This window comes from Ambystoma mexicanum, chromosome 1p (genome assembly GCF_040938575.1).
Source record: "Ambystoma mexicanum isolate Mex_15411 chromosome 1p, UKY_AmexF1_1, whole genome shotgun sequence".
Lineage (NCBI taxonomy): Eukaryota > Metazoa > Chordata > Amphibia > Caudata > Ambystomatidae > Ambystoma > Ambystoma mexicanum.
The window spans coordinates 323192786-323217764 of NC_090921.1; the positions used below are offsets into that span (position 1 = coordinate 323192786).

The following is a 24979-nucleotide window of genomic DNA, read 5'->3' on the forward strand; positions in this document are numbered from 1 at the left end:
TTTGAGGAACATTGTAGTGGTTTATTTCAGGTCTGGTGCAAATACAGCTAACCTCCAATTCCAAGTTCTAGTCGCCTGAAAAGAAACAGGTTTCTTGAGGTATCTATGGTCTAGCCTGACACTAAGAAGGAACGTTACACAGCATTTATTTGTACAGATGATACGCAGACGGCTCTCCGGCAGTCACATGACACAGTGCATCAGCTGCCACTGCACACGTTCAGCTCCAGGTTCCCTCCATTGACAACAAGCACAAAAGAAGACGAACGACAGCCTAAGCAAAAGATCTGCAGTTAAGCATTTTCAGTGAGAAATCATTTCCCCACAAACAGAACAGACCTGACAGTTATGCCAATTGGAAAAGAGCCTGAATCATAACATCTTTTTTTCTCTGTTCTAAAAACAAAAGAAACAAACTCTTTCCGTAAGTGGGACAGAGGCAAAAGATCAGTTGATAGGTTTAACTTTTGCAAGAAACAAGGCAGCTGACTTTAATAGAAACTGCCCCCTCTGCATGGTGGAAGTGGGCTTCTTTGCCAGTAATGCTTTGTCCATTGCCAGCACTAATCCATCTGGGCCCAGCTTGGTTCCAGCCTCTAGGTAACTAGCAGGTACACAGCAGTCACTCGCCTCGAGAACCTCTTCCAAAGTCTCCAGGATGGCCATGCAGATCCGCTCATCCACCTCACCTGAGTCATTGAGGAGATCGTAGAGTGCACCTGCCTTGGCCAAGTATTCCAGCAGCACGAAGCAAGTCAGTGTGCCATAGCGGAAGATCTCAAAGGGCACGGCCTCGTGGTCCCTGCATTGGATCTTCTTCAGCAAGGGCGCAATGACCTCCACGGGGGCCGCACCTTCCTTGCAGAGCCTACTCAGCAGATCTCCATATGTTCTTCCATTCAGGCCCGGCTTCTTCTTCCTACCGCCGGCGCAAAGGCATTCGTAGGCCAAGCTGACATTGTTGTTGAAGGCAGTCCTGCACTGCCACAGATCGGGCACAGAGAGAAAACAAACAGACAAGATATGACTTGCTGCAGTAATATGGAGGAACAAACGGCACATAGCAAACAAATATGACTAAATGCAGTTATTTTTTTATTTTTTTTAAGTGACTCTGTACAAGTTTAATTACAGACACAGCCCTTTTGACATTGAGTAAACACTACGAAGGGGAGCAAAAAGCCTTACATAATGTTTTTATGTTCAAGGGAAAACTGATTGATATGTGTGGTAGAGTTTCTTAATGGAGCCAGCCATCAGATAAAAAGACAATGGGTCTCATCATGAGTTGGGCGGTTTCCTGGTACCAACTGCACCGGCATACCGCCCAATGCTATTAGCGTTACCACAACTCTGTCTGGCGCAATTTGCCAGTAGTTCTAGTGCATGTTCTTTTCTCTGCTTCAATTCTCACCGTAGCATAGGTTTTCTCAGCTTATTATTTGGTTCCATGTAGTGTTAGTTTCCGTAAGAGAGAGAACGATCTACTGTCTGGTCTTGATTCTGTGCTGTTCTTTCCCTTGGTTGCCCATTGCCCTCCTCAAGGATAATCTCCGTTAGTAACAGGTATATATTTTTTTTTAATATGCAAAGTGCATGATAGCTTCCCTTTTATAACTTCACCTCATAAAATAGGAGATAAAATAAGTTAATAACAAAAAAAACGCCATTTACTTGGACACACATTTTTACATAAAGTAAAAGATGCCCTTTCCACCACCCTGAATTCAATTGTTTTCCACAAAACGGCTCCATACACCATGACACAAAGCCACCAACCCCCCTTCATTTTTCTTGAAAATGCAAATAATATAAGAGGAAAAAAGAAAAATAAATAAATCACAGCATAACTAGAAACTAAAAGCAGCTTGAAAAATGTATTTTCCAACAGCCATTCTCCCTCTGACGCAGGTGCCATAGACGAAGGTATGATCCGGGGGTGGGAGGTGCAGCTCCCGCTCCTGTAGCATTGGAAATAGTCCAAACCAGCCCTTCCCACCACCAGCCTTTGCAGGGAAAATCACTGTATCCCAATTCACCCGATGGTGCCCCCATTTCAAATAATCAAATGTATAAAGCTAGGAGGCACATTTTGTTGCAAACCAAATTCTGGATGCTTATCCTCCCAGATCCTTTAGCAGCTTTTGACAACTTCGACACTCCATATTCTACTCAGAAGAAGAGACAAAGACTAGTTGACTCTTTCGTAGGCTAGGCCTTCTCTCTTAGCCATATCAGTGATTATCACATCAAGCAAACAAGTAACAATTGGCAGTAAAAGTCAGTAGTATCCACAGCGCTTGTACAGTAACTTTTGGTTAGCAAAAAGGCAGCGGGTGTCTATGCAGTGTGGGTGAACTGCCAATCCACTACCACGTTAAATAGATACACAGTAAGGGAAGCCAAGACACACTGCGCCAAAGAGATGCGAAGGTTTTTGACAAAATACAGGAGTATATTTATTGATGTAGAATAGTCAGCCTGACACGTGTTTCGAGCAAAACTCGGCTCTTCATCTGAGGCTGATGAATATTAGACATGAGTAGGACATGCTGCAACATAAAATAACAAAACAGGCAAAGTAATCATAGTTGCCATGACAACAGATGCAAAGAGGCACAGGGGGCAGTAAGTCAACCAAGGTAATTCAAAATTTCAAATGAACAACAGGTTCAAAATGTAATGGTACAGCCAACAAATTGAACAACAAAATGAAATCCCATTGATTAAATGGTTCAACAATAGGGTGTAGATGTATAAAATTGCAAAAGGAACGGGGGATTAGAAAGACAAACAAGGAGGGAGAAAGAAAAAACACAACAATCCTTTAGTAGGCATAAGGGTACAGCGCGAGCAGTATCATTTATTGCCAAGTACCAGGGAATGTAAGTCAATTACAAAAGGTACCTTGTTGGAGGAAAGATGGATGCAAGACGTGAAGCCATAAATTGCCAATGTGCTTCAGAAAAGGAGAGAAAGGCCAATTAGTAAGGAGTGCTAAGCCCCAAGTACTGGACGAGTAGAAGTGCACGTAGAAAATTGAAAGTGTAAATTAAAATGGGAAAGGAAGCATACCTCTAATGCTTCGCAATTGCGGCAAGAGGACTATAGGGAAGCAAATTAGACATGGCCGCTGTTAGCAAAAATGTATTGAATAAGAACAAGCAATAACAATTTGAACCACACACACAATACCATATTTGTTAAAGGTGAGTTACCAAACAAAAGGATCCATGTGAGGATACCCAAGTTGGTTGCAAGAGGATATTGGTAAATTTGTCTAATATATAGCCATTAATAAAATCATGGCAAATTCCATTAATGTGGTAATGAAAACAGTAGCAGTGGCTCAAGCAACCTCAGAATAGTAACTGATGCTATGAATTAATGTAAACTGCAGCATCAGCGTGCTGCAAACGAACGTGGCCGCTGGAAGCAGTAACAAAAGTACAGAAACCAAGGGGTCATGGCAAAACCACTTTACTGTACGTAAGCAGTAGGACAAGAACAGATGGCTCAGACGCGGCAATACAGAGTCAATAAAAAACAAACCCGACAATTAGAAGAAGGACTACATGTACGCCATGCAAGGCCAGGCAAAAACACGGGCGCCATTTTGGACTAGTTTCAAAGGAATGAGAGAAATGCGAGGTAGTAGCTGAGGCGGGCCAAGTAGCCAAGGAAATTAAAAGTAGAGAGGAAATTAAAATGAAATTAAAATAATGAAAGAAAAGCCAATTCAGCAGATAAATTTAGTAACCCAAAATTGAGAGGATGAAGCCAATTAGTAGTAAGGGCATTGTGTGGAGGCAATTGTCAAATTTAGTCAGATGACAGAGTCCGAAGGGTGGTCTGGACTCGGCAGTTAAATGTACTAGAATCGCGCTGCACTATACAATTGGCAAGTGTGATAGCACAATACAACACCATGAGCTAGAAACAAACTGTAAAACGGATATAATATATAAGGTGCAGAAGTCTGCCATTACAGAAATTGAAATGCAAAAATTGCAGTACTAAGGTACAAATACAGGGCACCTAAACTACACAAAAACCCAGGAAATTTTGCAAGATAACATACATATTTACAGAAACACCGCAAATTCATGATCAGAATTAAGGCCATTGTAGACAGTTCGGTATTTACAGATAAGTCGTGCCTCTAATTGGCGTAACTTAAGCTGTAAATTACCACCTCGTTGAGGCAAGGATACCTTGGCTAGCCCCACATAGCGAATAACGTCCTTGCTATCTAGTTGGTGCTGGGCTCGCCAGTGGACAGCCAAAGGGTATTTAACTTCTTGGTTGCCAATGGTGGCAAGGTGTTCCCCAATACGAATCTTAAGTGGGCGTATTGTGCTGCCTATGTATTTAAGGCCGCATGTGCAAATTATGCAGTAGACCACAAACTTTGTGTTACAATTAATGAAGGAGTTCACAGTATGCTGGCCAAGTGACCCAAAGGGGACAGCTTTGGTTTCAAGTGCATATTTGCGCATACTGCAACAGCCACATTTACGAAATCCTTTTGTGCGAACTGAATGTAGCCAAGTTGAAACCGGGATGAGAGGTCTCATGAAAGAGAGGCTTGTACCTTTACTGAATGCGATAATAGGTTTAGGACCAAGCCATTTTGCAATGTCTGGGTCTAAGTGGAGTAAGTGCCAATGTTTCTTAAGAACGTTGTAAACTCTGAAACTATCCGAGTTAAATTTAGTTATAAGACACATTTTCTGAGCAGCTATTGAGGTGGTCCGTACTTTAGGACTAAGCAATTCAACTCTCTCCAGCTGACGGACTGTCTCCGCAGTTTTGTTGAGGCAATTAATATCATACCCTCGAGCTACGAAACGTGATTTAATCAAGTTGCTTTCAGAGTTGAAGTCAGACAGATGTGTGCAATTTCTCCTTGCACGGATGAATTCTCCCTTTGGGATGTTCTTAATAACGTGTTTTCTGTGGCAGCTTTCTGCATGTAAAGTGGCATTAACAGATGTGCTTTTACGGAATGTAGTGGTTGACAAGCCAATGTCAGTCAGATGAATGGTGAGGTCAAGGAAATCGATTTTAGATTGGCTGCAAGTAGATGTAAACTGGATTCCCCAATTGTTATTGTTCAAATAAACAACAAATTGTTGGAGAGTATTAGAGGTACCAGACCAAATCAGAATGACGTCATCGATATACCGTTCCCAAAGACGTATATAGGGACAGTAAGTAAGATTGTTAAATATGACAGTTTGTTCAAAATGATGCATAGAAGCATTTGCTAGTGCTGGGGCGAAGCTAGCCCCCATAGCAATGCCTATCACTTGTTTGAAGTACACATTATTAAAGAGAAACACATTATTTTGCAATGTAAATAGGAGAAATTCTTTGACCATTTCCACGTGTTCGAAATGCGATGCTGAAGATTCTCGGAACAGATAATCAACACAATCTATTGCTTTTTGATGGTCAATGGACGTTTAAAAGGCTTCCACGTCAAGAGTAACAAGCCAACAATTAGGATCAAAATCCAATTTATCAAAAATGTCAAGAACATGCATTGTATCTCTGATGAAAGTGGGGGTCAAGAGTACATCTGGCAGTAAAATCTCTTTGATATAAATAGAGATGGGTTCCAGAACGCCACCTCCTCCACTTACAATTGGTCTCCCTTCCGGAATATCCACGAAACTTTTATGAATTTTGGGAAAGAAGTAAGCTGTGGGCATGGTTGGACCATCCACCATAAGGAATTCTCTTTCAACATCGGTAAGCATGCCAATTTTATGCCATTTGAGTATAAGTGAGTTAGCCATGGATTGAATTTCATGTAAAGGATTATGTTGAAGAGTTAGGTATGAATTGCCTGACTCTAGATAGCACATGCCCATAATGATGTAGTCTGAACGGTCCATCACAACCACATTGCCCCCCTGTCTGCTTCTTCAATAATCAATGCATCGTTAGAAGCCAAATCTTGCATAGCCTGGAATTCCGGTTTGGATAGGTTGTAAGTGGATGGAACAGACTTATAACAACGATTATCAGAAAGTTTGCGAACATCTTTAACTACCGCCTGATAAAATGTATCTAATGTTATCTTGCGGAAAAGCAGGCGTGAACTTCGATTTTTTAGTAAGTTCTTTAATATTCACATTATGTTGAACAATGTCCAAATCTGGCAAAATATCCTGGATACAAGCACAAGATTGGAGTCTGTGTCCTCCAAGGTCATAAGCACATGAGTACTTAATGTTTGAATAGATATTTGAGATGGTGAAGGTGTAGGAGGTGACGGTTTGAATTGTTTGACTTGTGTAGCAAGAAAAATGTTTTACTTAAGTTTACAAACAAATTTGAATAAATCGTTTGATATCCACGTAATTATTCAGGGCAGAGGGTACAAAAGAGTCCTTTGTTGAGGACAGCTGTTTCAGAGGGTGAGAGTATGTGACTGCTAAGGTTTGAGGTAAGGTTCAGCGATTTCGACAGCTGTTGCCGATAGGTCGCTCGAGTGAGCCTGCGAGGTGGAGGTGCGTTTCCTCTGCCTGGGCCTACAATATTTGTGACTATTGGAGTCTGGAATCAAACTTTTTTTGCTGCTATTTGGTTCCCCTTTTTGTAGCGCCTTAGTTGCTCTAAAAAAAGGGGAAGGACCTGGGGAGACCGGTTGGTCAGATTCTGAAATTTCCGAATCATCCTGCAGTTCCTCATTAGGTAGACTGGACTCACCAGTGGTTATATTGGAGGTACCTGGGATGGGTCTATCTGAGTCACTCTCTACGTCAGAGCTAACTGGTGATGAAGCAACGCTACTTGAACGGGATCTGGCTACTTCATCATATTTAGCCCGATATGTGTAGATACGATTATCACGATAATCTTTGTCATCATGGGAAAATTTGCACGACTTGCACATTTTTACCTCATCTTGATGTTTTCGCAGAATCTCATAATGTCTTGTAATTTTTATCAATGGTAGCACTGGGTGCATCGAATAGACTAATTTCTTCTTTTCATTTGTCTATTTCTACAATTGTACGTGCATGTACACGAGTTGCATGTTCAACTAATAACTGTAACATATTGTTTGAACTAGTAGTAAGGTTAGTTTCCCATTCAGAGACAAGATCAATATCAAGTGGGTCTTCAAAATCAGATAATATTAGTATTCTCAGACCACGTGGAATTTTATGTTCTCAGAGATAGTGACTCAGGGTAGTTTTTTCCCAGAATGTATTAATTTCTTTAATACTCAGTTTCTCTAATTTAAAGAACAAAGATCTTAAGTCAGCTTTTGCTGTACTGAGCCTTTTAAATGGATTAAGGGTAGAGCCACGTGGGGCGAAAAGGGCTTTAATATCTTCTCTAATTAAAATATACTCAGCGGAGTCTGCCATAGTACAGCTGCTGGGAAGTGTGACAATACAAGCAAACAAGTAACAATTGGCAGTAAAAGTCAGTAGTATCCACAGCGCTTGTACAGTAACTTTTGGTTAGCAAAAAGGCAGTGGGTGTCTATGGAGTGTGGGTGAACTGCCAATCCACTACCACGTTAAATAGATACACAGTAAGGGAAGCCAAGACACACTGCGCCAAAGAGATGCAAAGGTTTGAGGTACGACTTATCTGTAAATACCGAACTGTCTACAATGGCCTTAATTCTGATCATGAATTTGCGGTGTTTCTATAAATATGTATGTTATCTTGCAAAATTTCCTGGGTCTTTTTGTGTGGTTTGGGTGCCCTGTATTTGCACCTTAGTACTGCAATTTTTGCATTTCAATTTCTGTAATTGCAGACTTCTGCACCTTATATATTATATCTGTTTTACAGTTTCTTTCTAGCTCATGATGTTGTATTGTGCTATCACACTTGCCAATTGTATAGTGCAGCGCGATTCTAGTACATTTAACTGCCGAGTCCAGACCGCCCTTCTGACTCTGTCATCTGGCTAAATTTGACAATTGCCTCCACACAATGCCCTTGCTACTAATTGGCTTCATCCCCTCAATTTTGGGTTCCTAAATGAATCTGCTGAATTGGCTTTTCTTTCATTATTTGAATTACATTTTAATTTCCTCTCTACTTTTAATTTCCTTGGCTACTTGGCCCGCCTCAGCTACTACCTCGCATTTCTTTCATTCGTTTCAAACTAGTCCAAAATGGCACCCGTGTTTTTGCCTGGCCTAGCATGGCGTACATGTAGTCCTTCTAATTGTCGGGTTCGTTTTTTATTGACTCTGTGTTCCCGCGTCCCGCATCTGAGCCATCTGTTCGTGTCCTACTGCTTACTTACAGGTAAGGTGGCTTCGCCACGACCCCTTGGTTTCTGTACATTTGTTACTGCTTCCAGCGGCCGCGTTTGTTCGCGGCACGCTGATGCTGCAGTTTTCATTAATTCATAGCATTAGTTACTATTCTGAGGTTGCATTGAGCCACTGCTACTGTTTTCATTAGCACATTAATTGAAATTCGCCATGATTTTATTAGTGGCTATATATTAGACAAATTTACCAATATCCTCTTGCAACTAGCTTGGGTATCCTCACATGGATCCTTTTGTTTGGTAACTCACCTTTAACAAATATGGTATTGTGTGTGGTTCAAACTGTTATTGCTTGTTCTTATTCAATACATTTTTGCTAACAGCAGCCATGTCTAATTTGCTTCCCTATAGTCCTCTTGCCGCAATTGCGAAGCATTAGAGGTATGCTTCCTTTTCTGTTTTAATTTACACTTTCAATTTTCTACGTGCACTTCTACTAGTCCAGTATTTGGGGCTTAGCGCTCCTTACTAATTGGCCTTTCTCTCCTTTTCTGAAGCACATTGGCAATTTATGCCTTCACGTCTTGCATCCATCTTTCCTTCAACAAGGTACCTTTTAAATTGACTTACATTCCCTGGTACTTGGCACTAAATGATACTGCTCGCGCTGTACCCTTATGCCTACTAATGGATTGTTGTGTTTTTTCTTTCTTTCTCCCTCCTTGTTTGTCCTTCTAATCCCCTGTTCCTTTTGCAATTTTATACATGTACACCCTATTGTTGAACCATTTAATCAATGGGATTTCATTTTGTTGTTCAATTTGTTGGCTGTACCATTACAGTTTGAACCTGTTGTTCATTTGAAATTTTGAATTACCTTGGTTGACTTACTGCCCCCTGTGCCTCTTTGCATCTGTTGACTATTCTACATCAATAAATATACTCCAGTATTTTGTCAAAAACCTTTGCATCTCTTTGGCGCAGTGTGTCTTGGCTTCCCTTACTGATTATCACATCAACACAGACCTTGTAACCAGTGGAATTTTGCAGGGTTAGGATCTATATCACGGGAATCCAGCACACTCCTCTCAAAATGGCGGCATCCTTTCAACACTGCAAGAAAGATTCAATTCTAGACTTACAGGCTCGCCCTCCACATCCAACCATAACTATATTCAGTTCTTATTCATCAAGATTAATTAGGGTTTGAGATAATTTGGTTGAACATTAAGTAGTTTAAACCAATTTTGTAATAGCAGTTGAACGAATCCTGCTAGGTAATTATACTATCAACAGACCGCTAAACGTAGAAACTTTGTGCATACACCTTTACACCTCTTTCCCCTTGAAGCAGAAGTGAACCACGTTATTGCTTCATCCAACTACATGCTCCACAGTGTGACAGGGTCAGGGACATGACCTCAATCGGAGGGGGGCAGGGACCTCGACCAGAGGTGGGGCGAGGGAGTTGGACGGGAGGGGGGGTGGGGGATGAATCTTTTTAAAAGGTAGAACTATTTGTCATGTGATGCCTCCCAGTACTTTTCCTGCCAGTGTTCTCTCTTTCCTGTTTCAGGACTCCAAATCCCAGAGTTCACCTGGGAGCAAACAAGAAACCCCAGACCAGAGCCATGAAAATGGAATCAAGAATAGACAGTGTAGGAACTGTGAATTTCCCTTGCAAAATAGAAATGAGACGCCTAAAACCCTACCTACCATCACCAGACATAACCCAGGTGATCGGAAAATTAACTGGTAGTGAGGACTGCGGAGGGAACAGGAGAGAGAAAGACCCCTCCACTCAAACCGAACTGGCAACTCAACAATATGTGAAGGAAGCTAGAGGGGGAATTAGCAACCTGGGCCCCTGGCTCCAGGTACAGATTGGCCCACATTATCAGGGGAGTGCAGGAACCAATAGGTGGTGCAGTGGAAAACAAAACCAGCTGGAACACAGCATAAAAAGAAGGGGAAGGAATGAGAGACGGTTGCAGGAGTGAGGATGTGTACTAACAAACCAGATGGAGGACGGATAGAGGAGCAGAGGGCAGGCAAGGTATTTTGTGAGATAGAGTGGTACCAGTTGAGTGCAGTGTGGTGAGGCGGGTATAAAATGAGAAGAAAAAAGAAATAGAGAGGGGGTGGAGTGCAAGGGGAATTACAGAGTGAACTTGCGAGAGGCTCTATACTGGGTGGGTATGAAGCGAGTGCAAGGTGGGAGTAGTGGTGAGGGCGAAGTGATGCAGGAGGGGGTGACAGTAGTAAGAGATGGGCAGGGCGAGAGAGGGGGTGCAATCATGAGATCAGATTACTGTATTTCAATGTGTAAAAAAGTAAAACACTGGACAGTTTCCGAATGGATCAATCCCAATGCTGCACTAAAAATGACTCAAGCCAGGGTTCCCAACTCCAACATTGCTACTAATGGACATTTTTGAGCTGCCTGACAGGAAGTTTCCTCTTAAGAGAAAAGTGAATTGACTGTTGGTGGCTGAGGCTGAACTGACTAGCAAGGAGAGTGTGGCCTTGGGAAACCTTCTCAGGTGTAGGCCCTTGTCCTAGACCTTCAAACTGAGGTTCGAGCCATTAACTAAATAGTCCACTCATGTACTCCCTCAGGCGGACTTCCCAGTCCATTCCTGGGACCTCAGAACTGTCACTGTGTTGCACTGGTTTGCTGGCACATATGTGGCGAGTGAACACAGTATCTGGAGTGGTGTTCAGTCCGGAGATGGCTAAACGAGCAACCACCAGAGGTAAAGACAGCACTGTCACTTTAGAGCAGGGTGCAAAATTTGAACTCGCCACTAGCCTTCAGCTAGTGATATTTGAATCTTGGCGTGTAAGAAACAGTGTGCATTGTGTATGTGGCGGTGGATAGTTATTCTTTTATGGTTTGCTAGTAGCTTGCATTTTGACTTTTTGCCCTCAGTTTTAGGGCAGCTGGAGCTGAAAGACTGCGCTGAAGATCCCAGGTTAAACACTGATCACTATGAAGTCAAGTAAGGTGACATGTGCCCTATTTAAACATATCCTAAATTAACTAAGTGCGCACCACCACTTCTTTTTCCAGGCCCTCTGTATCCTTGGCAGGTTGCAGCTACAAGCCAGCTTTATTTTTGGGCACAGAATCAGTTCTTCCTTCCCTTACTACTTCACTAGTGGTTTGCTGAACCAGTTGGAGCAAGGTTGTTTGCCTCATGGCTCAGGAATATTATCATTTCAACCGTTCCCTGTATCCACGGCTCAGACAGGAATGGACATTGGCTGGGAAGGTGTCCTTAAGTGCAGGAAGGGAATTTGTGCTTTGCTATCAAGAGGGAGGGTGAGAGTCCCTGAACCTCTGCCATCTCTAGGGGATCTTGAATATAGGTCTTCATAGTTATGCTTTACTTCGTTTATTGCTCATGGTAAAGATAAAAAAAGAAAGGTTTTAAACCAACATTCTGTGCTTGAGTTTCTGGGAGTCAGGGACATTGTGTCTTGCCTAAAGGTTGCTTGGAGAGCTCCTAACCCTCCAAGTAGAGGCACAACATATACACACACAACTTTGGGTTTCTGAAGCACCAAAGGATTCAGGCGGCACACCATACTTTTTACAGCAGCCCCTCTCCTGTTCAGATGCAGCACCATAGCATGTCCCCATACCCCACCATCTAGGGACAATACACGCAATCACAAAGAAAAGAGGGCACATACAAATCTTTACTAGCCCCACCACACCCAAGTAATTGACATCTATGTATGTTTGCAACTTTTTTCAAAAGGGCAAGCCCCCGTAGTCTACAACTTTTAAAAATGTTTCTATGCCCATTTACACATTTCTTTTTTACATCTTTTTCTTGCTCCCTGAAGAATTTGCACATAAAAAAATAAAAATCAATGTAAATGCATGAACAGATAAAGATATGTCACCCATACACCATGTACTGAAAATAGTTATTTACAAGCAGCAACAAAAGTCCTACTACTGGACATCACCCTTAATAGTAGGTGCCTCTCTAATTGCTTGTCTCCATACAGCTCATCTTCTAGAACAGACACTGCTCTTCCTTTGCCTCTCAGAACCCCTCAACGACAGGAACAGACAGTGCTCATGATATGTAGAGAAAACAAAAGAGAAAGAATTGAAGATAATACGTAGGTTGCAAGCAGGGGTAGATACCTGAATGGAAGAAAGGGGAGAGATGGGGTGGGTACTGTGTTGGCAGGTAAGCAAAGGAGTTGCCTTTTATGGGGCATAATGTGCAGAAAGTGAGAGGACATCCAGTATTGTACAGCGTAGAGACCATTGGAGACAGTGTAATGGAGTGAGTTGGTGAATAAGGAGAAGAAGAACATTTGTGTGTCACCAGCATAGAAATTAAAGGATAATTTATAAGAGAAAAGATTAGTGTAAAGGGAAAAAAAGCAGGTGGCAAAGTAGTAAACCATAAAGTAGTGACGTAGAAGGGAGGCTTGTCCACACCAAGAAATAAAGTAGGAACAGTGTGACTTCAGATAATTCTTATAAAATACTGATCAAGGCTAACACACAGGTCTTTTGCAGAATGCATCAAGGGAGCTGGAGTATTACAAGCCTGGGTGATATACACAACAGCGACTGTGTGTCCATGGCGAGAATGCATCAGGCTCTGGACAGGCAACCTCTTCCCGTAGCCATGAAGAAACATTGTGTAACTGCTGCTGTTCACCCAAAGTGTCCTGTAAGCCAGTCCTGTTTGCGCGCTGTCCGGAGAAGGGGTCTTCATGGGTCCAGAAGAGGAGTGCCTTAACATCTTGAAGCCAAGAAGTTCATCTGCGTCGCCCATGGTCCGGAGGAGTGTTTGTGATTGCTGGAAGTCAAGCTGCCGAGCATCGTCTGGAAGAGGGGGTACCAGGCATAGTGCTGCTTGACAGAGGGAGCTGCAAAAGTTCCAAATCCTTAAAGAATCCTTCATTGGGCATCCACTGCCACAAGATATGCCCACTTGTCCACGCTGGAGAACGTCCAGGGTCGCTGCCTGCAGTGGAGTGTCCGCCAGTGGGTTTCCCACCACCAAAATCCAAAGAAGATGTCCCAAGTGTCCAGACTTGGTGAAGGTCCACAGTCCAGTCCAGTGGTCATGTCCAGGTCACCAGAAGCCATCCTGAGGTCCGTGTTGTGGCTGCAGTACCGAAAAGCCGAAGGGTGGTAAGCCATGAAATCCAGGAACCTATTTCTGCCACTGTACCCATCACCACTGAATGTCCTCCAAGGCCCTTATCCTGTTCCGTCCCTGTTGAGGTCCACAGCAAGTTTCACCTCCGTGGGACATCCACAGCCAGAGTAACCACCTGCCAACGGAGATCACCACAAAGACCGAAAGTGCTGCCTTTCTCATACTGCTTGGTTGTCTTCTCAACATTTCAGCAACTGCTTCTTCCAAGGGGCCGGGGGTCCTTCCTCGAAGGGTCTCATTGAGTAAAGTTAAGAAACTCCACCACTTTGCCTGCCAAGTCACCCAAGGTACTGAGACGAGGAAGAGCACCTTCCATCCTCAAGACACTTCCTTTACAGTGTGGGTTGTAATTGTGGTGTGCTACAACTGTCTGTTGTAGTAATAATAACGTAGATATTCTTATACAACCTTGACTGGACAGTCCCTTTTATCATTGGGTAATAATTGTATTTTCGCTGTGTTACAACTAACCAACGATCCATGACCTTGTGGGGATAAGCCTGCTGGTCCGTCCACGTTACCAAAAATTGGACAAGAAGGTCTTATAATTCACTTGTATTCCAATCTGTTCGGATCTCTTCTGGTGTACTACAGGTTTGGGGCCCGATTGATGGTTTAGAAACAGATATTCATCCCTGGACCACTGGTGTCCCGGAAGTTGATTCGTCATACCCCCCCATCCACCCAATCACCTCTGCAGACCCTATCCCACTTGACTGGTCTGACCACTCCACCATACCATTATCGGTCACACACTTGACTACGGCCCACAAAGGTTCTGGCTAAATGCCCCCTCACTCAACACCGCCCATTCAAAGCCTTGCCGGTCAATGAGTTAGAAGCAAACTTGCCAACCACAGGGAATGCCGCAGGCCTCCTAGAATTATTCATCAACTTTGCTAGGAAACTGGTGGACACTCACGCCCCCTAAAGACCAGCCGGGCTAAGAACAAGCCATCCACCCCTTGGTTCACTCCCCAAGCTAGCCTCCAACAAAAGCTCAGTCAGAGCCCTAGAGAAATGGTGGCACAAAAGCAGAGACCTCAAATCTCTCCATGCCAACCATAGGATTCGTATTACAGAGGCCAAAGCTGCTTACTACTACACCTCATTGCGTCACATTCTGCGGCGAGCAAAGCTCTCTGATGCAGATAATCACTGTACCAAACCCTGACCCGACCCAGAGATATCAGCAACTCAGGAAAAATGCAATGGAATCAAAGAAAATGTCTATCTAAACAAACAGACAAAGTTTTAGAGACCATCAAATCAACCACTTGCAGCATTAGCAGCCCCAGCACCGCGGCACACGCTCTGCCCATCTAAACTGAATTCTCTCTCCCCCCCACATCTCCTAAAAACTATTGCCTCCCTCAAACCTACTTCTTACTTCCACAACATAATCCTGGTCTCCATCATTAAACAATGGACGGGCCGGTGCTCAACGTGCTCCTTAGCATCATTAATGCCTCCTTCACAGAAGGGTCATTCCCGGACACCCTCAAGAATGGGTTCATATGACCTCTTTTGAAAAAGAAAAAACACCATAGATCCAGAAGACCAGACCAACTACTGGCCCATTACAAATGCTCCCCCGCCCCTGTTTATTGGCATAATCTTGGAAAAAGTAACTGCTACACAACTACTTACAGGAACCTAACAACTCCACCTCCTAAATGTAGCATCGAGACAGCCACCATCCAGGTGGTGGATGATGCCCACTGAATCATGGATACGGGTCACTCATGCCTCCTCGTCCTCCCAGATCTCTCGGCTGCATACAACACCATCGATCACTGCATCCTTCTCTCCCTTCTTGCCAACAGGATGGGATTCTCTGAACTGGTTTACCTCCTACCTCTCAATGAGACACCAGGCTGTCCAGATTTGCTTTTTGCATTTTAACTGACTCCAGGTTCCCTGCGGTGTCCCCCAAGGATACATCCTCTAACCAATCCTTTAAACCTTTACATGGAGCCTCTGTGCACTCGCCTCAAAGATCCCAATATAGCCATCCACCAATATGTAGACGATACTCAGTTGTACGTGAGAATAAGTAACGTTCAGGACTTCATTCGCCTCTGCGATTACCTAGCCATCATCCAGTCCTGGATGTCGACTGCCTACCTCAAACTAAACCCATCCAAGACTGAATTTGTCCTCATCGTTCTGCCAACTAAAAATACAACTTGTCCATCAATGGCTTAATGCTATGTGTCTAGAAGGATTCGATCCACAACTCTCCGACTCAGCAAAATCCTTAGGCTTCACCATTGACAGCAGCCTGTCCTTCCAGAAACAACTGGTCAAGAAGGCCCAAACAGCCTGCCTCTGAATCCCTTCCCTTTGAAAAATCAAACCCTTTATCCTGCCGCAGTACTTCCAGACTGCCTTTATGATATGATAGTTTATTTATATAGCGCCTATACACAATGTGTTTTAAAGCGCTTCAATGCAAGGGAGGGAACAAGGGAAAATACAATGACATTCATACAGGCCATGAACAGTAAGGATGTGAAATTAACTATCGTACTCGGCCTGACGACATTGCACATGGATGACTCCTGACATAGCACCCCACTGTCACTTGGCTCACCTTATAGCAGCCCACCACATTGCAGCACATCTTATTACGGGTGCACGGAAATTTGACCAAATCATCCCCATCCTAGGAGAACTGCATTGGCTTCCTCTCCAGACCAGGATCCTGTTCAAGACTGCATGTATCATCTGCAAAGCAGTCACAAGTAGCACACGAGCGTACCTGGTGGCTAAGCTCCACATATCTGGTGGCACACATTCCTTGCATAGCAAAATTTACCAACCATCTTGAATTACAACTTGTCCACAAACAGAGGACCTGCAAACAATTATTCTCTTGTCATGCTAGCCACCCACCCACCCTCTGGAACTCGACCCCATTGTCTACTCAGAATGTGTCCACAATTCTCTCAAAACATGGCTTTTTCAAACAACACCTATCCAAGGACTTATTCCAATGGACGCATATAACACAACTCACAGAACTGCACTATTGTTAAAAGAGGTCACCCCAAATGCTGGATACCCACACTCTGCGCAGCGCTCTGTTGTTCTCAAGCGGTGTCTGTGCTTTAAACAAAATTAAAATAAGAATTGGCGATTTCACAATAGCGTTGACCAGATCAGTAGAGATCACCACAAAATTAACTGTTTCTTAGCTCACTAACGAAAGTGTCATGATGCCCGCTCCCGGGGAGCCGGTTCAAGCCCTGCGTCCCCGAAAGCGGACATCCAGTCCCCAAGGAAGGACCCAGCAACCCCATATAGGGGCCCTTTGGACAATGTCCTGGCGCCTATGGCGCCAGGCTCATAAAAGACATCAGTCCTGGCGCCACAGGCGCCAGGCTCATTATGGGAGTGCTTGGGTGCACTTACCTGATGCAGACCATGCTGCAGGATTCCGGCCTCCTTGAGGCCTAAAAGGAACTACTTTACCTGTGGGACTAATTTACCATCCGGGCGTGATTGGATGAAGGATACATACCTGGAACTTCTTCCAAGGCTATTTAAACCCCACCCGAACAGCCACACGTGCTTCGCGTTGTTCTGCATCTAGCAGCTGGACGCTCACCGTGTCTGCTCCTGCATCCTGACTTCTGCCACGCCTGCCAGCATCCTGGATAACCTGCAAAGGAAGAGAAGAAAAGAACAGAAGAAGGAAAAGTCCTTACCTGCTAAATCCGCGTCCTGGAGACATCTCGCCGACAATCCTGAAAAGGAAAACTTTTATTTAAAAGCTCATCGCGTCGATCGCTGCAGCGCCGCATTCCACTCACCTTTAAAGGGCGTCTCCATGTTCAGCAGCGATCATCCGGATTCGCAGTCACGCCCCAGCACCTAGGGAGAAAAAGACCAGAGCAAAAGGTGAGAGAGAGAAGGGAATAAGGAAAGCTAAATCTCCATGTTAAGACTTACCTGTTGATTTATTCCCTCTTCATTTCGGGTCCGCGCCGCATCCTGGCATTTCCGGACCCCGGCCCCTAAGGGGAAAAAGAGACATCAGCGTTAATGAGCGAATGAAAGACATTACCAAAAAACGCTCATTAAAGACTTACCTGATTTCTACAAGGATTTCACCTCTCATCTCGGGTCGGTGCCTGTTCCCCGGCATTCCGTACCCCGGCCCCTATGGGGAAAAAGACACTAGCATTAGTACATTAATGCATGGACACAAGGGGAACCTCTTATCAAAAAACTTACCTGGAAGCCAAGCAAGTTTGGTTCTCACCAATCCGAAAATCCAGTGAAGTAACTGGATACCAACGCGCCCCTGCATCAGAAGCAGGATGGAGAGCTCGCCCTTCCAGACCCTAAGGTGAGACGCTACGAGGAGAAGGGTTTCGAGGAGGGTGAGAGGGGAAAGTGGGCCGCCGATTGCATTACCCCGCGGACAGTTAATCCCCTATTTTCGCCTACAGAAGGATACTTCTGCGAGCCAGACAAGCCAGATTTGGGGCCCCGGTCCAGTCCGTCTTCCGAACCCTGCGCATCACCTTAAAAGAGGTCACAGCAGCGCGAACCAGGCCAGCGCCTCCGTGGGAGTCAGGTGAGCGTAACAGAAAGCGCCTGTGGCGAGACATAATTATATCCTCGAAAAAAGTGAAGTGCATCATATGTTTAATGTCATGATAAAAATCAGAATATTGAATGTTATGTTGATTTATACCATGCGCCGCTACGACCCAAGGGCAGTCTACAGGCGCTCACATGGCTCTACAAGATAAGAGGGCAGGGTGAGGATAAGATAGGTTCAGAATCTGTGTGCGTCTTGCTTGTGGGAGTTGGTTGAGAGGCCCGCTTATTGTAACTGTAGGGGTAGGACTCAGTGCCTCGTATGTGTTCTAGTAGTTTATGTTTGGTGTGATTATGTTTGGTGTGTGATTCATATGAGATTAGTGTGGAATCATGGTCGTGAGCACTGGTTAGTTTTGTCCATGAGGGGGTCCAGTGTTGCAGATGTTTGTTAGGTGTTTGATTGAGTTGTGTTGGTGTGCTTTTGTGTAGTGTCGGTGGATTATGTGCATTGGTATGTTCCGTCTATGGTTATTTCCAGAGTCTCAGCGAGTACGTTCAGTGCGAGAATTAGATGAATGCTAGGTGCGTCTATGTGTAGTGTGGCTAGCCTCTAGTCATGTATAGTGGCATTGATTATGTTGTAGCAGGAAAGCTGGGGGGGGTTGGTCAGTAAATCAGTTAGTTTGGACAGTGCCTCTGAAATGTGGCTTTGGTTGCCGCTCACTGGTACTGGACAACATTCTTGGTTGTGGTCTGTCAGCAAGCCGTGCCTCTTCTCCAAGCTTAGCTTGCATTAGTCTGAGCAGTTGCGTTTTGGCCTGTTGTGCGATTGGCTGCCAAGGATGCACGGCTGGTATTGCAAGAAGTTTGAGGAACTGGTGCGCAACAAAACCCCTACTTTACTCAATGATAATACGTAGTTTAAGCCAATTAACTCTGCTCTACCTTAATAATCACCTAAAGCCTTCACATCAGTAACGTTCACCTCAGTACAACTGCTTTGTTACGCAAAGAGTTCCCCAGTGGGATGATTTCCACCTTCTCTCACCTCAGACCAAGGAAAAACCAGACGCTTTGAGGGCAGTCCAGCGCTGCACCAAGGGAGTCTCCTCCCATCAAGGATCCCTCTGTTCAATGCAAACTAAGTGGGACATGTCAGGTCACATTGATGTACTGACATGCTGCAGCTTTGATGAACTAGTGCTTCCTGCTTCCAGGAGAAAGAAAGAACAGACTCCCATGTCTTGCGTGAACCACAGATGACACTAGCCAGTAGGATACTACTAGAGCTGCCTCACTGCACTGCAGCACATGCACTGTGGTTCTACTTCCTGGAGTAAAAATGGAAAAGAGCCTCCAAGGGCTTCAGTGTACTACAGATCCCAAACCAGTCAGTAACATACTGCATGAACTGCCTTGCTGCACTGCCATGGAAGAATATTCACTAAATAGTGCACACAACAAATTAAATTGTCTCTTTGTTTGACTGAAGGTATAGCTTAAGTAATGCAAAAGCAAAAGCAATGTATCAATATCAGGGATCGAAATGAAGATTGGATTAGGAGAAGCTAAAAGCAGCTCTTGGGTATTCAGCATTAACCTGTAACCAGGAGCTACAACTTGGGAACCGGGAGCTAATACATACCGTTCCGCAGAGCTAACTGCAATATAACATTCTAATTTATCATTGTGTCCATTATTTATGATTGCTTCTGCTTTAAATGTTGTATAGATGTGTCCTAATGTTTATTTACAAATTGTCCCAAATGCACAGAGTTAAATTCAGATGGGTATGTTTGTTTGGCATCAGCCGGCCAGGGGAGCCAAAAGTAGCTCCTGGTAGCTGTTGGTGTCAAGTTAACCAAGGTCTTCTTGGCTACAAGCAGGAGTTAAATAGCTCCCAGCTCCCTTCAATATCGAACTGTGATATGAATAACATTGACAGTGCATGGAAGAAATGTGGGTGTGCGTATTAATCCGATTGACTGTATTTTAAGGGATGTGTCCAGTTGTCAGACAATAAATCCGGATTTTCTCTATGTGAGATGGCAGTCTGATTTTAAAGACTCAGAAGGAGGGGCGAAGCAACAGAAGCAGCCTCTGGAATTATAAGGTGTTTGTCAGCCTGCCAGTTGCATTTCAGTGCTCTGGTATTCTCCCTTCATGTGCAAAACTGCAACGCTTCAAGGTGGGCCTAAAAATGTGCACTAGCCATTGGCTAATTAACTCTTGGCGATTAAGAAATTAGTTGGCAGGTGACTTTATGGCAGGATAGTAGCTTTCAACTGTTCATTTTGATGACCCACTTGCTTTTTAAAGCAAAGTCCAGACAACGGGCGTCACCAGCTGTTTGGATTATTTGTGAAGGAAAGGATAAACTGTAGATGTATAGACATTTACCAAGTTGCCTACCTGTTTGAAAGTTTTAAAAAGTACTTTTTTGCAAAACTGCAAATATTTACATTTATGCACAACAATATGCAGGATGCCCGTTTTCAACAATTAAAAAAGCAGGCAATGTTTATTGATAATAGAACCACCACACAGCAGACTTCATTCACCTGAAATTGTTCCATGTAATAGGGCATTATTTTTTTAATTCTGTCACTTGCAGATCTGCAATGATGACTGAAAAGAAAACTATGAATGCCAGAATGCAGAGAAAATCTTAACACATGACAAATCAAGCACACCTGAGCTAGATGGAGTGAGCATTATACATCTCCACTTCGCAACGACCATATTCAGTAAGAAGGCAGTTGTGGGAAGAAACCGACTAGTCGTGAATGTTTGCTTTTTAACAGTTGCCAATCTGCATTTGCTTTACTGTACACACATTTGAGAAAATATGCACTGCAAGCCCTAGAATGCAAAAATGCTGTTAAATGAACAGCCGGGTCTGGATGGGAGGTATCAGAGATGTTATGGGACCACTTCTCATATATTTAAATCTTTTTTGGGACATCGCCCAATCGCTTAGCTCTATCTAGTGAACCAATTTCAAGTGAGAATTACATCATTCATGGCCTCCAGAACGTATCTATTTGCTCATTGCGCCTCCCGCAACTGCGATGCCTAAAATGCCGACGCCAGTTAAGGTGCGGCGCAGTGATCATATGGATCACTGTGCACGCTTCCCCTGGCCTGCATTGCCCCTCCCAATCCCCCTACTCTACTTACCTTTAGGGCGGCATACGCAGAAGCGTGCCGATCACACTCTGCAATCCCTGCGGCGTCAGCTCCTCCCACTAACGTGGGTTGGAGCTGACGCCGCAGGGTGCTTTTCTTTTTTTTCTTACGTGTTCCCCGTTTTCCGAAATGGTAAGCGGGGGACACCCCTGCAACGCCACCCCATTACTGCACTCAGGAAGAGCGGGGGCCACCCCTGCAACCCCCGCTCTGTTTGGGCGCAGTAAATGTCACCCTCATTTTGTGCGCCTCCAAAGTCGCAGTGACTGCGTGGGCACACAAATGAGGGCGACATTTTGGTACAATACCTCCCGGACCACATCAACCTTCAAGCCTGCTATTTGTAGATGTGTATTTCCATTGGGAAACAACATCTCTCACACTCACCAATTCTCCATGATAACTTGCATACCTAAAGCACTCACTCTTCGTCATGTGCGTTCTTATTTGCTATGTCACTGATAGGATCGAGTAATCACCCCAATCCCATTCCCTGCTCTCATCCAATTTCACAGTGAGACCATGCAGGAAGGGCAGGACCCCGGGTACATTCTTGGCACAGTACCAGCAACTGTGGAGGCTACGAGACTCCAGGCGAAATCCACGAGACAGCCGGGGGCAAGTCCTCATACTCATGTATATGATGTACGTGGATAGATCATGTGCTCTGTTCCATTATAGGTCCTTTCCTCTAAACCAGATCCCAAATGAGACACAGGCTATACAACTCCTTTATTCATAGCGTTCCCAGTTCTCGCAATTGTCGCGCTCTCTTGTGACCAGGAACCCGTGCATCAAGCTCTTCACTCAGGTATTTAATCTGGGCCTGGATAATTCTCGGATGTTCTCAGATGCTAGGAGCTTCCATGTTATCAGTCAGAACCTTATTGAAACTAAAGGCGATTTATGGCATTTCCCTTCTTGTAAAGTATATTAAACTTATCGCTCCTTTCTCCACTGCAGCTCCTGAAACCCTAGGTTTCCTGTCCCAGAGGGCGTGTGACAAGTAGCACTCCTATTTTCAGTCTGTGTGATCCATTCTCCTGGAGGGGGTCACAGTGGGTAGTATTAAGACTTGACTTCCAAGGAATTCTGAGTTCTCCACGCCAGGTCTGACAGTCACGCTGCCAACCCACAATTCGCATTCTCCAGTTCATGGTACACTCACAACCATGCTCTCAAGTCACACCTCCAGTTCCTTCTGTAGTCAACAGTCATTCATTATTTCTCACTCCTCCTCCATCTCACAATTTTTCTCCCAGTCAATCGTTCTCTACCACCATCCTTTCTCCCAACCAGGAGCTTGCTCACCCCTTATGACCCATGGCTCCCTCTCTTTGTGGAACACTGCCCCTTTTCTGCCCCACCGCTTGCCCTTTGTCCGACCACTCCCGTACTGCTTTCTGTCCCGCTCCTCTAACTGCTTTCTGGCCTTCCAATCGTTCTCTTTCTGACTTGCCCCTCCCCCTCTGGATCATCGCTCTCCTTTATCCTTCATACAGTGACTAGTTTTAAATTTTCTTTAAAATGACCATTATTGCAAAAATAGCCAATGTTTTTGCAAAACATCCGATTTTGCAGTTCTTTCTAAACAACGTGTGCTTTTGCTGTATTTTAAGCAATCTTGCAATAGCTATAAACTGGGAGATTTGATTATTGTATAAAGGATCAAGATATCCGATATGTTTCAAATGCAACAGCAAAGATTGGTGAGATTTAACAACAGGCCAGTGTCTATGAAGGGCTAGGAGGAACCCAGCTCAGTCTGTTATCTCATCTGACAAAATTAATATGATTCTGGTGTAAAATGGTGTATGATCTTGCTGAATTTTATGACTGGCCTATGACTCTGACAGGTTGATAAGAGATTGGGAAGTGCCAGCTGAATGCTAGATGTGCCTAAATCAGCTTTTAAACGTTCTAGCTCATATTAAGTGTATTTGGTTGGGCAATAATTGCAGCAGACCATTCTGTTATCGGTGTGCACTTTTAAAATGGTTAATGAATGACTCGTCTTGTCTCCTTGTGTGATTTCGTTTGCAATGGTGGGTTAATGTGCCCACTACAGTGATTTATGTGAAACCTTCACCATCTGCTGCCGGTTCTTAACTGACTGAGCTATATAGGAATGTTTGTACAACTGCTTTTAAACTAATGACATTTCCAGAAATTAAATGATGAATGTCATTGATTGATCTGGCAAAGTGGGTTAATTATGCACATTGTGTTTACATAAGAACAGCCTGACAGTCTCCGGGTCCAATTTTGTCAGAACCAGTTCAGCTTTTCATCCTTTCTAGGTAACAAAATGTATTTATATAATTTAGTGAAATGTCATTTCAGCCTTAAATGTTTATTTTAATAATGCAATTGTTTTTTTTTTTTAAAACGAATATAGTACATTAAAAAAATAACTGCAAGCGAGGTATCTCTCTTCATATTGTACTAGTTTAATTTTTTATTCTGCATTGTATTGGTTTGCACAAAACCTGATAGAGCTTAACCAAATACATACATTAATCTATACAATGCAATATTTAATTTCAAATCATATAATAAAAACAGAGAAAATAGAAAGTAATGATGCCCAAAATGTAGCAATTAAACTTTAAAAAATGTTATCGTATTAATTAAAAGAGATATATTTCTACCACTATGAATAGATTTCCAAACACCATTATTGAACCTGTTGATTTTATTTAACAAGTTTAACGTAATTTCCTACTTGGTTCAATGTATCTAGTATATTTTAGGTTAAGCCTGATTGAGTCTTAAACACATTTTTGACTAGCACCCATCAGGACATTTTTCTAAATTGGCTGGAATGTGTAACATTCTTTTATTGCTGGTCTGCATCCCAGTTAGTGACATGCCATTTCAGCCTTACATATTTATCTTAATAATGCACGTTGTGTTTGTATTTTTTTTGTTTAAACAAATATTGGGTACATTAAAAAAATACTGCAGGCATGTTTTTTTTCTCTTCTCTTGCAATTGCACTCAAGTTTTTAAATCTATACAAGGGGCGACCATGTGGGTGGGGCTTCATGTACCGTTTTTGCCTCAAAGACAAGGTGGCAAGCCTAGCCGACCCTGGTTTCCATGTTCCCTAGCCCGACTACGTCCCCGCGCCATCAAAGCCCTCCACTTTTGAGACAGAGGGCTTGATTTACAGATGCGTTTTGTAATGGTGCAAATGCAATCCCATGTTAATCAGGTCCTCGTCCTTCCGCCCACGATCCACTAAGGTTCACGCCTTGTTATGCCAGCTTCTACATGGAGTAGGAGCCAGAGCACCCAAGTCCCAGCCCCCTCACCTTCTGCAGTGAGGCGCCAGTCGCAAATACCAGAGCGCCCTTTCTGGACCAATTGCTCCCGGAGCTCCCTGGCTCAAGCCCTCGAAGAGCTCCTCAAGGAAGCGCACGGGCTCCTGGGGGCGCGCCTCCAGCAGCTGCAGCAGCGCTGTCCGCAGAAGGGCCGGAGCACCAGCACGGGAGAGAAGCTGCTCAGCCATAGGAACTGCAGGGTCGGCTGGAAGCAGGAAGCCTCATGCTCTCCATGGCAACCGCGCCTGCGCAGGCGCCATGGTTGGACGCATCCGCGATAGCTCCTGAACCCGCTTCATCTAAGAGGCGGGGCTTATCTGTACCGAGTCCCCCTTGCTTAAAGGTACAACGATAAAGTGACGGGGCTATACTTTAGCAATTTGGGACATCTTTTGTTTGTCTACGACATGAGACGTAACCGTTCTTAACTTCCTCGACCCGTCTGCCAC

The 24979-nt window shown here is 44.0% G+C and overlaps 1 protein-coding gene across 1 annotated transcript; it reads right to left on the minus strand.

Moving 5' to 3' along the window:
* TPGS1 (tubulin polyglutamylase complex subunit 1) lies at positions 1 to 24816 on the minus strand. Its single transcript, XM_069647938.1, has 2 exons — positions 24522 to 24816; positions 1 to 976 (listed from the first exon to the last, which is right to left on the minus strand). The coding sequence occupies exons 1-2, from the start codon at positions 24716 to 24718 to the stop codon at positions 448 to 450; spliced, it is 726 nt and encodes a 241-aa protein (XP_069504039.1). The 5' UTR covers positions 24719 to 24816; the 3' UTR covers positions 1 to 447.
* Positions 24817 to 24979: the final 163 nt, after the last annotated feature.

Coding starts and splice junctions, on each gene's coding strand:
- TPGS1 (XM_069647938.1), bottom strand. CDS start 24,718: ATGGCTGAGCAGCTTCTCTCCCGTGCTGGTGCTCCGGCCCTTCTGCGG. Junction 977..24,521: donor CTGGCGCCTCACTGCAGAAG/GTGAGGGGGCTG, acceptor GTGGCAGTGCAG/GACTGCCTTCAACAACAATG.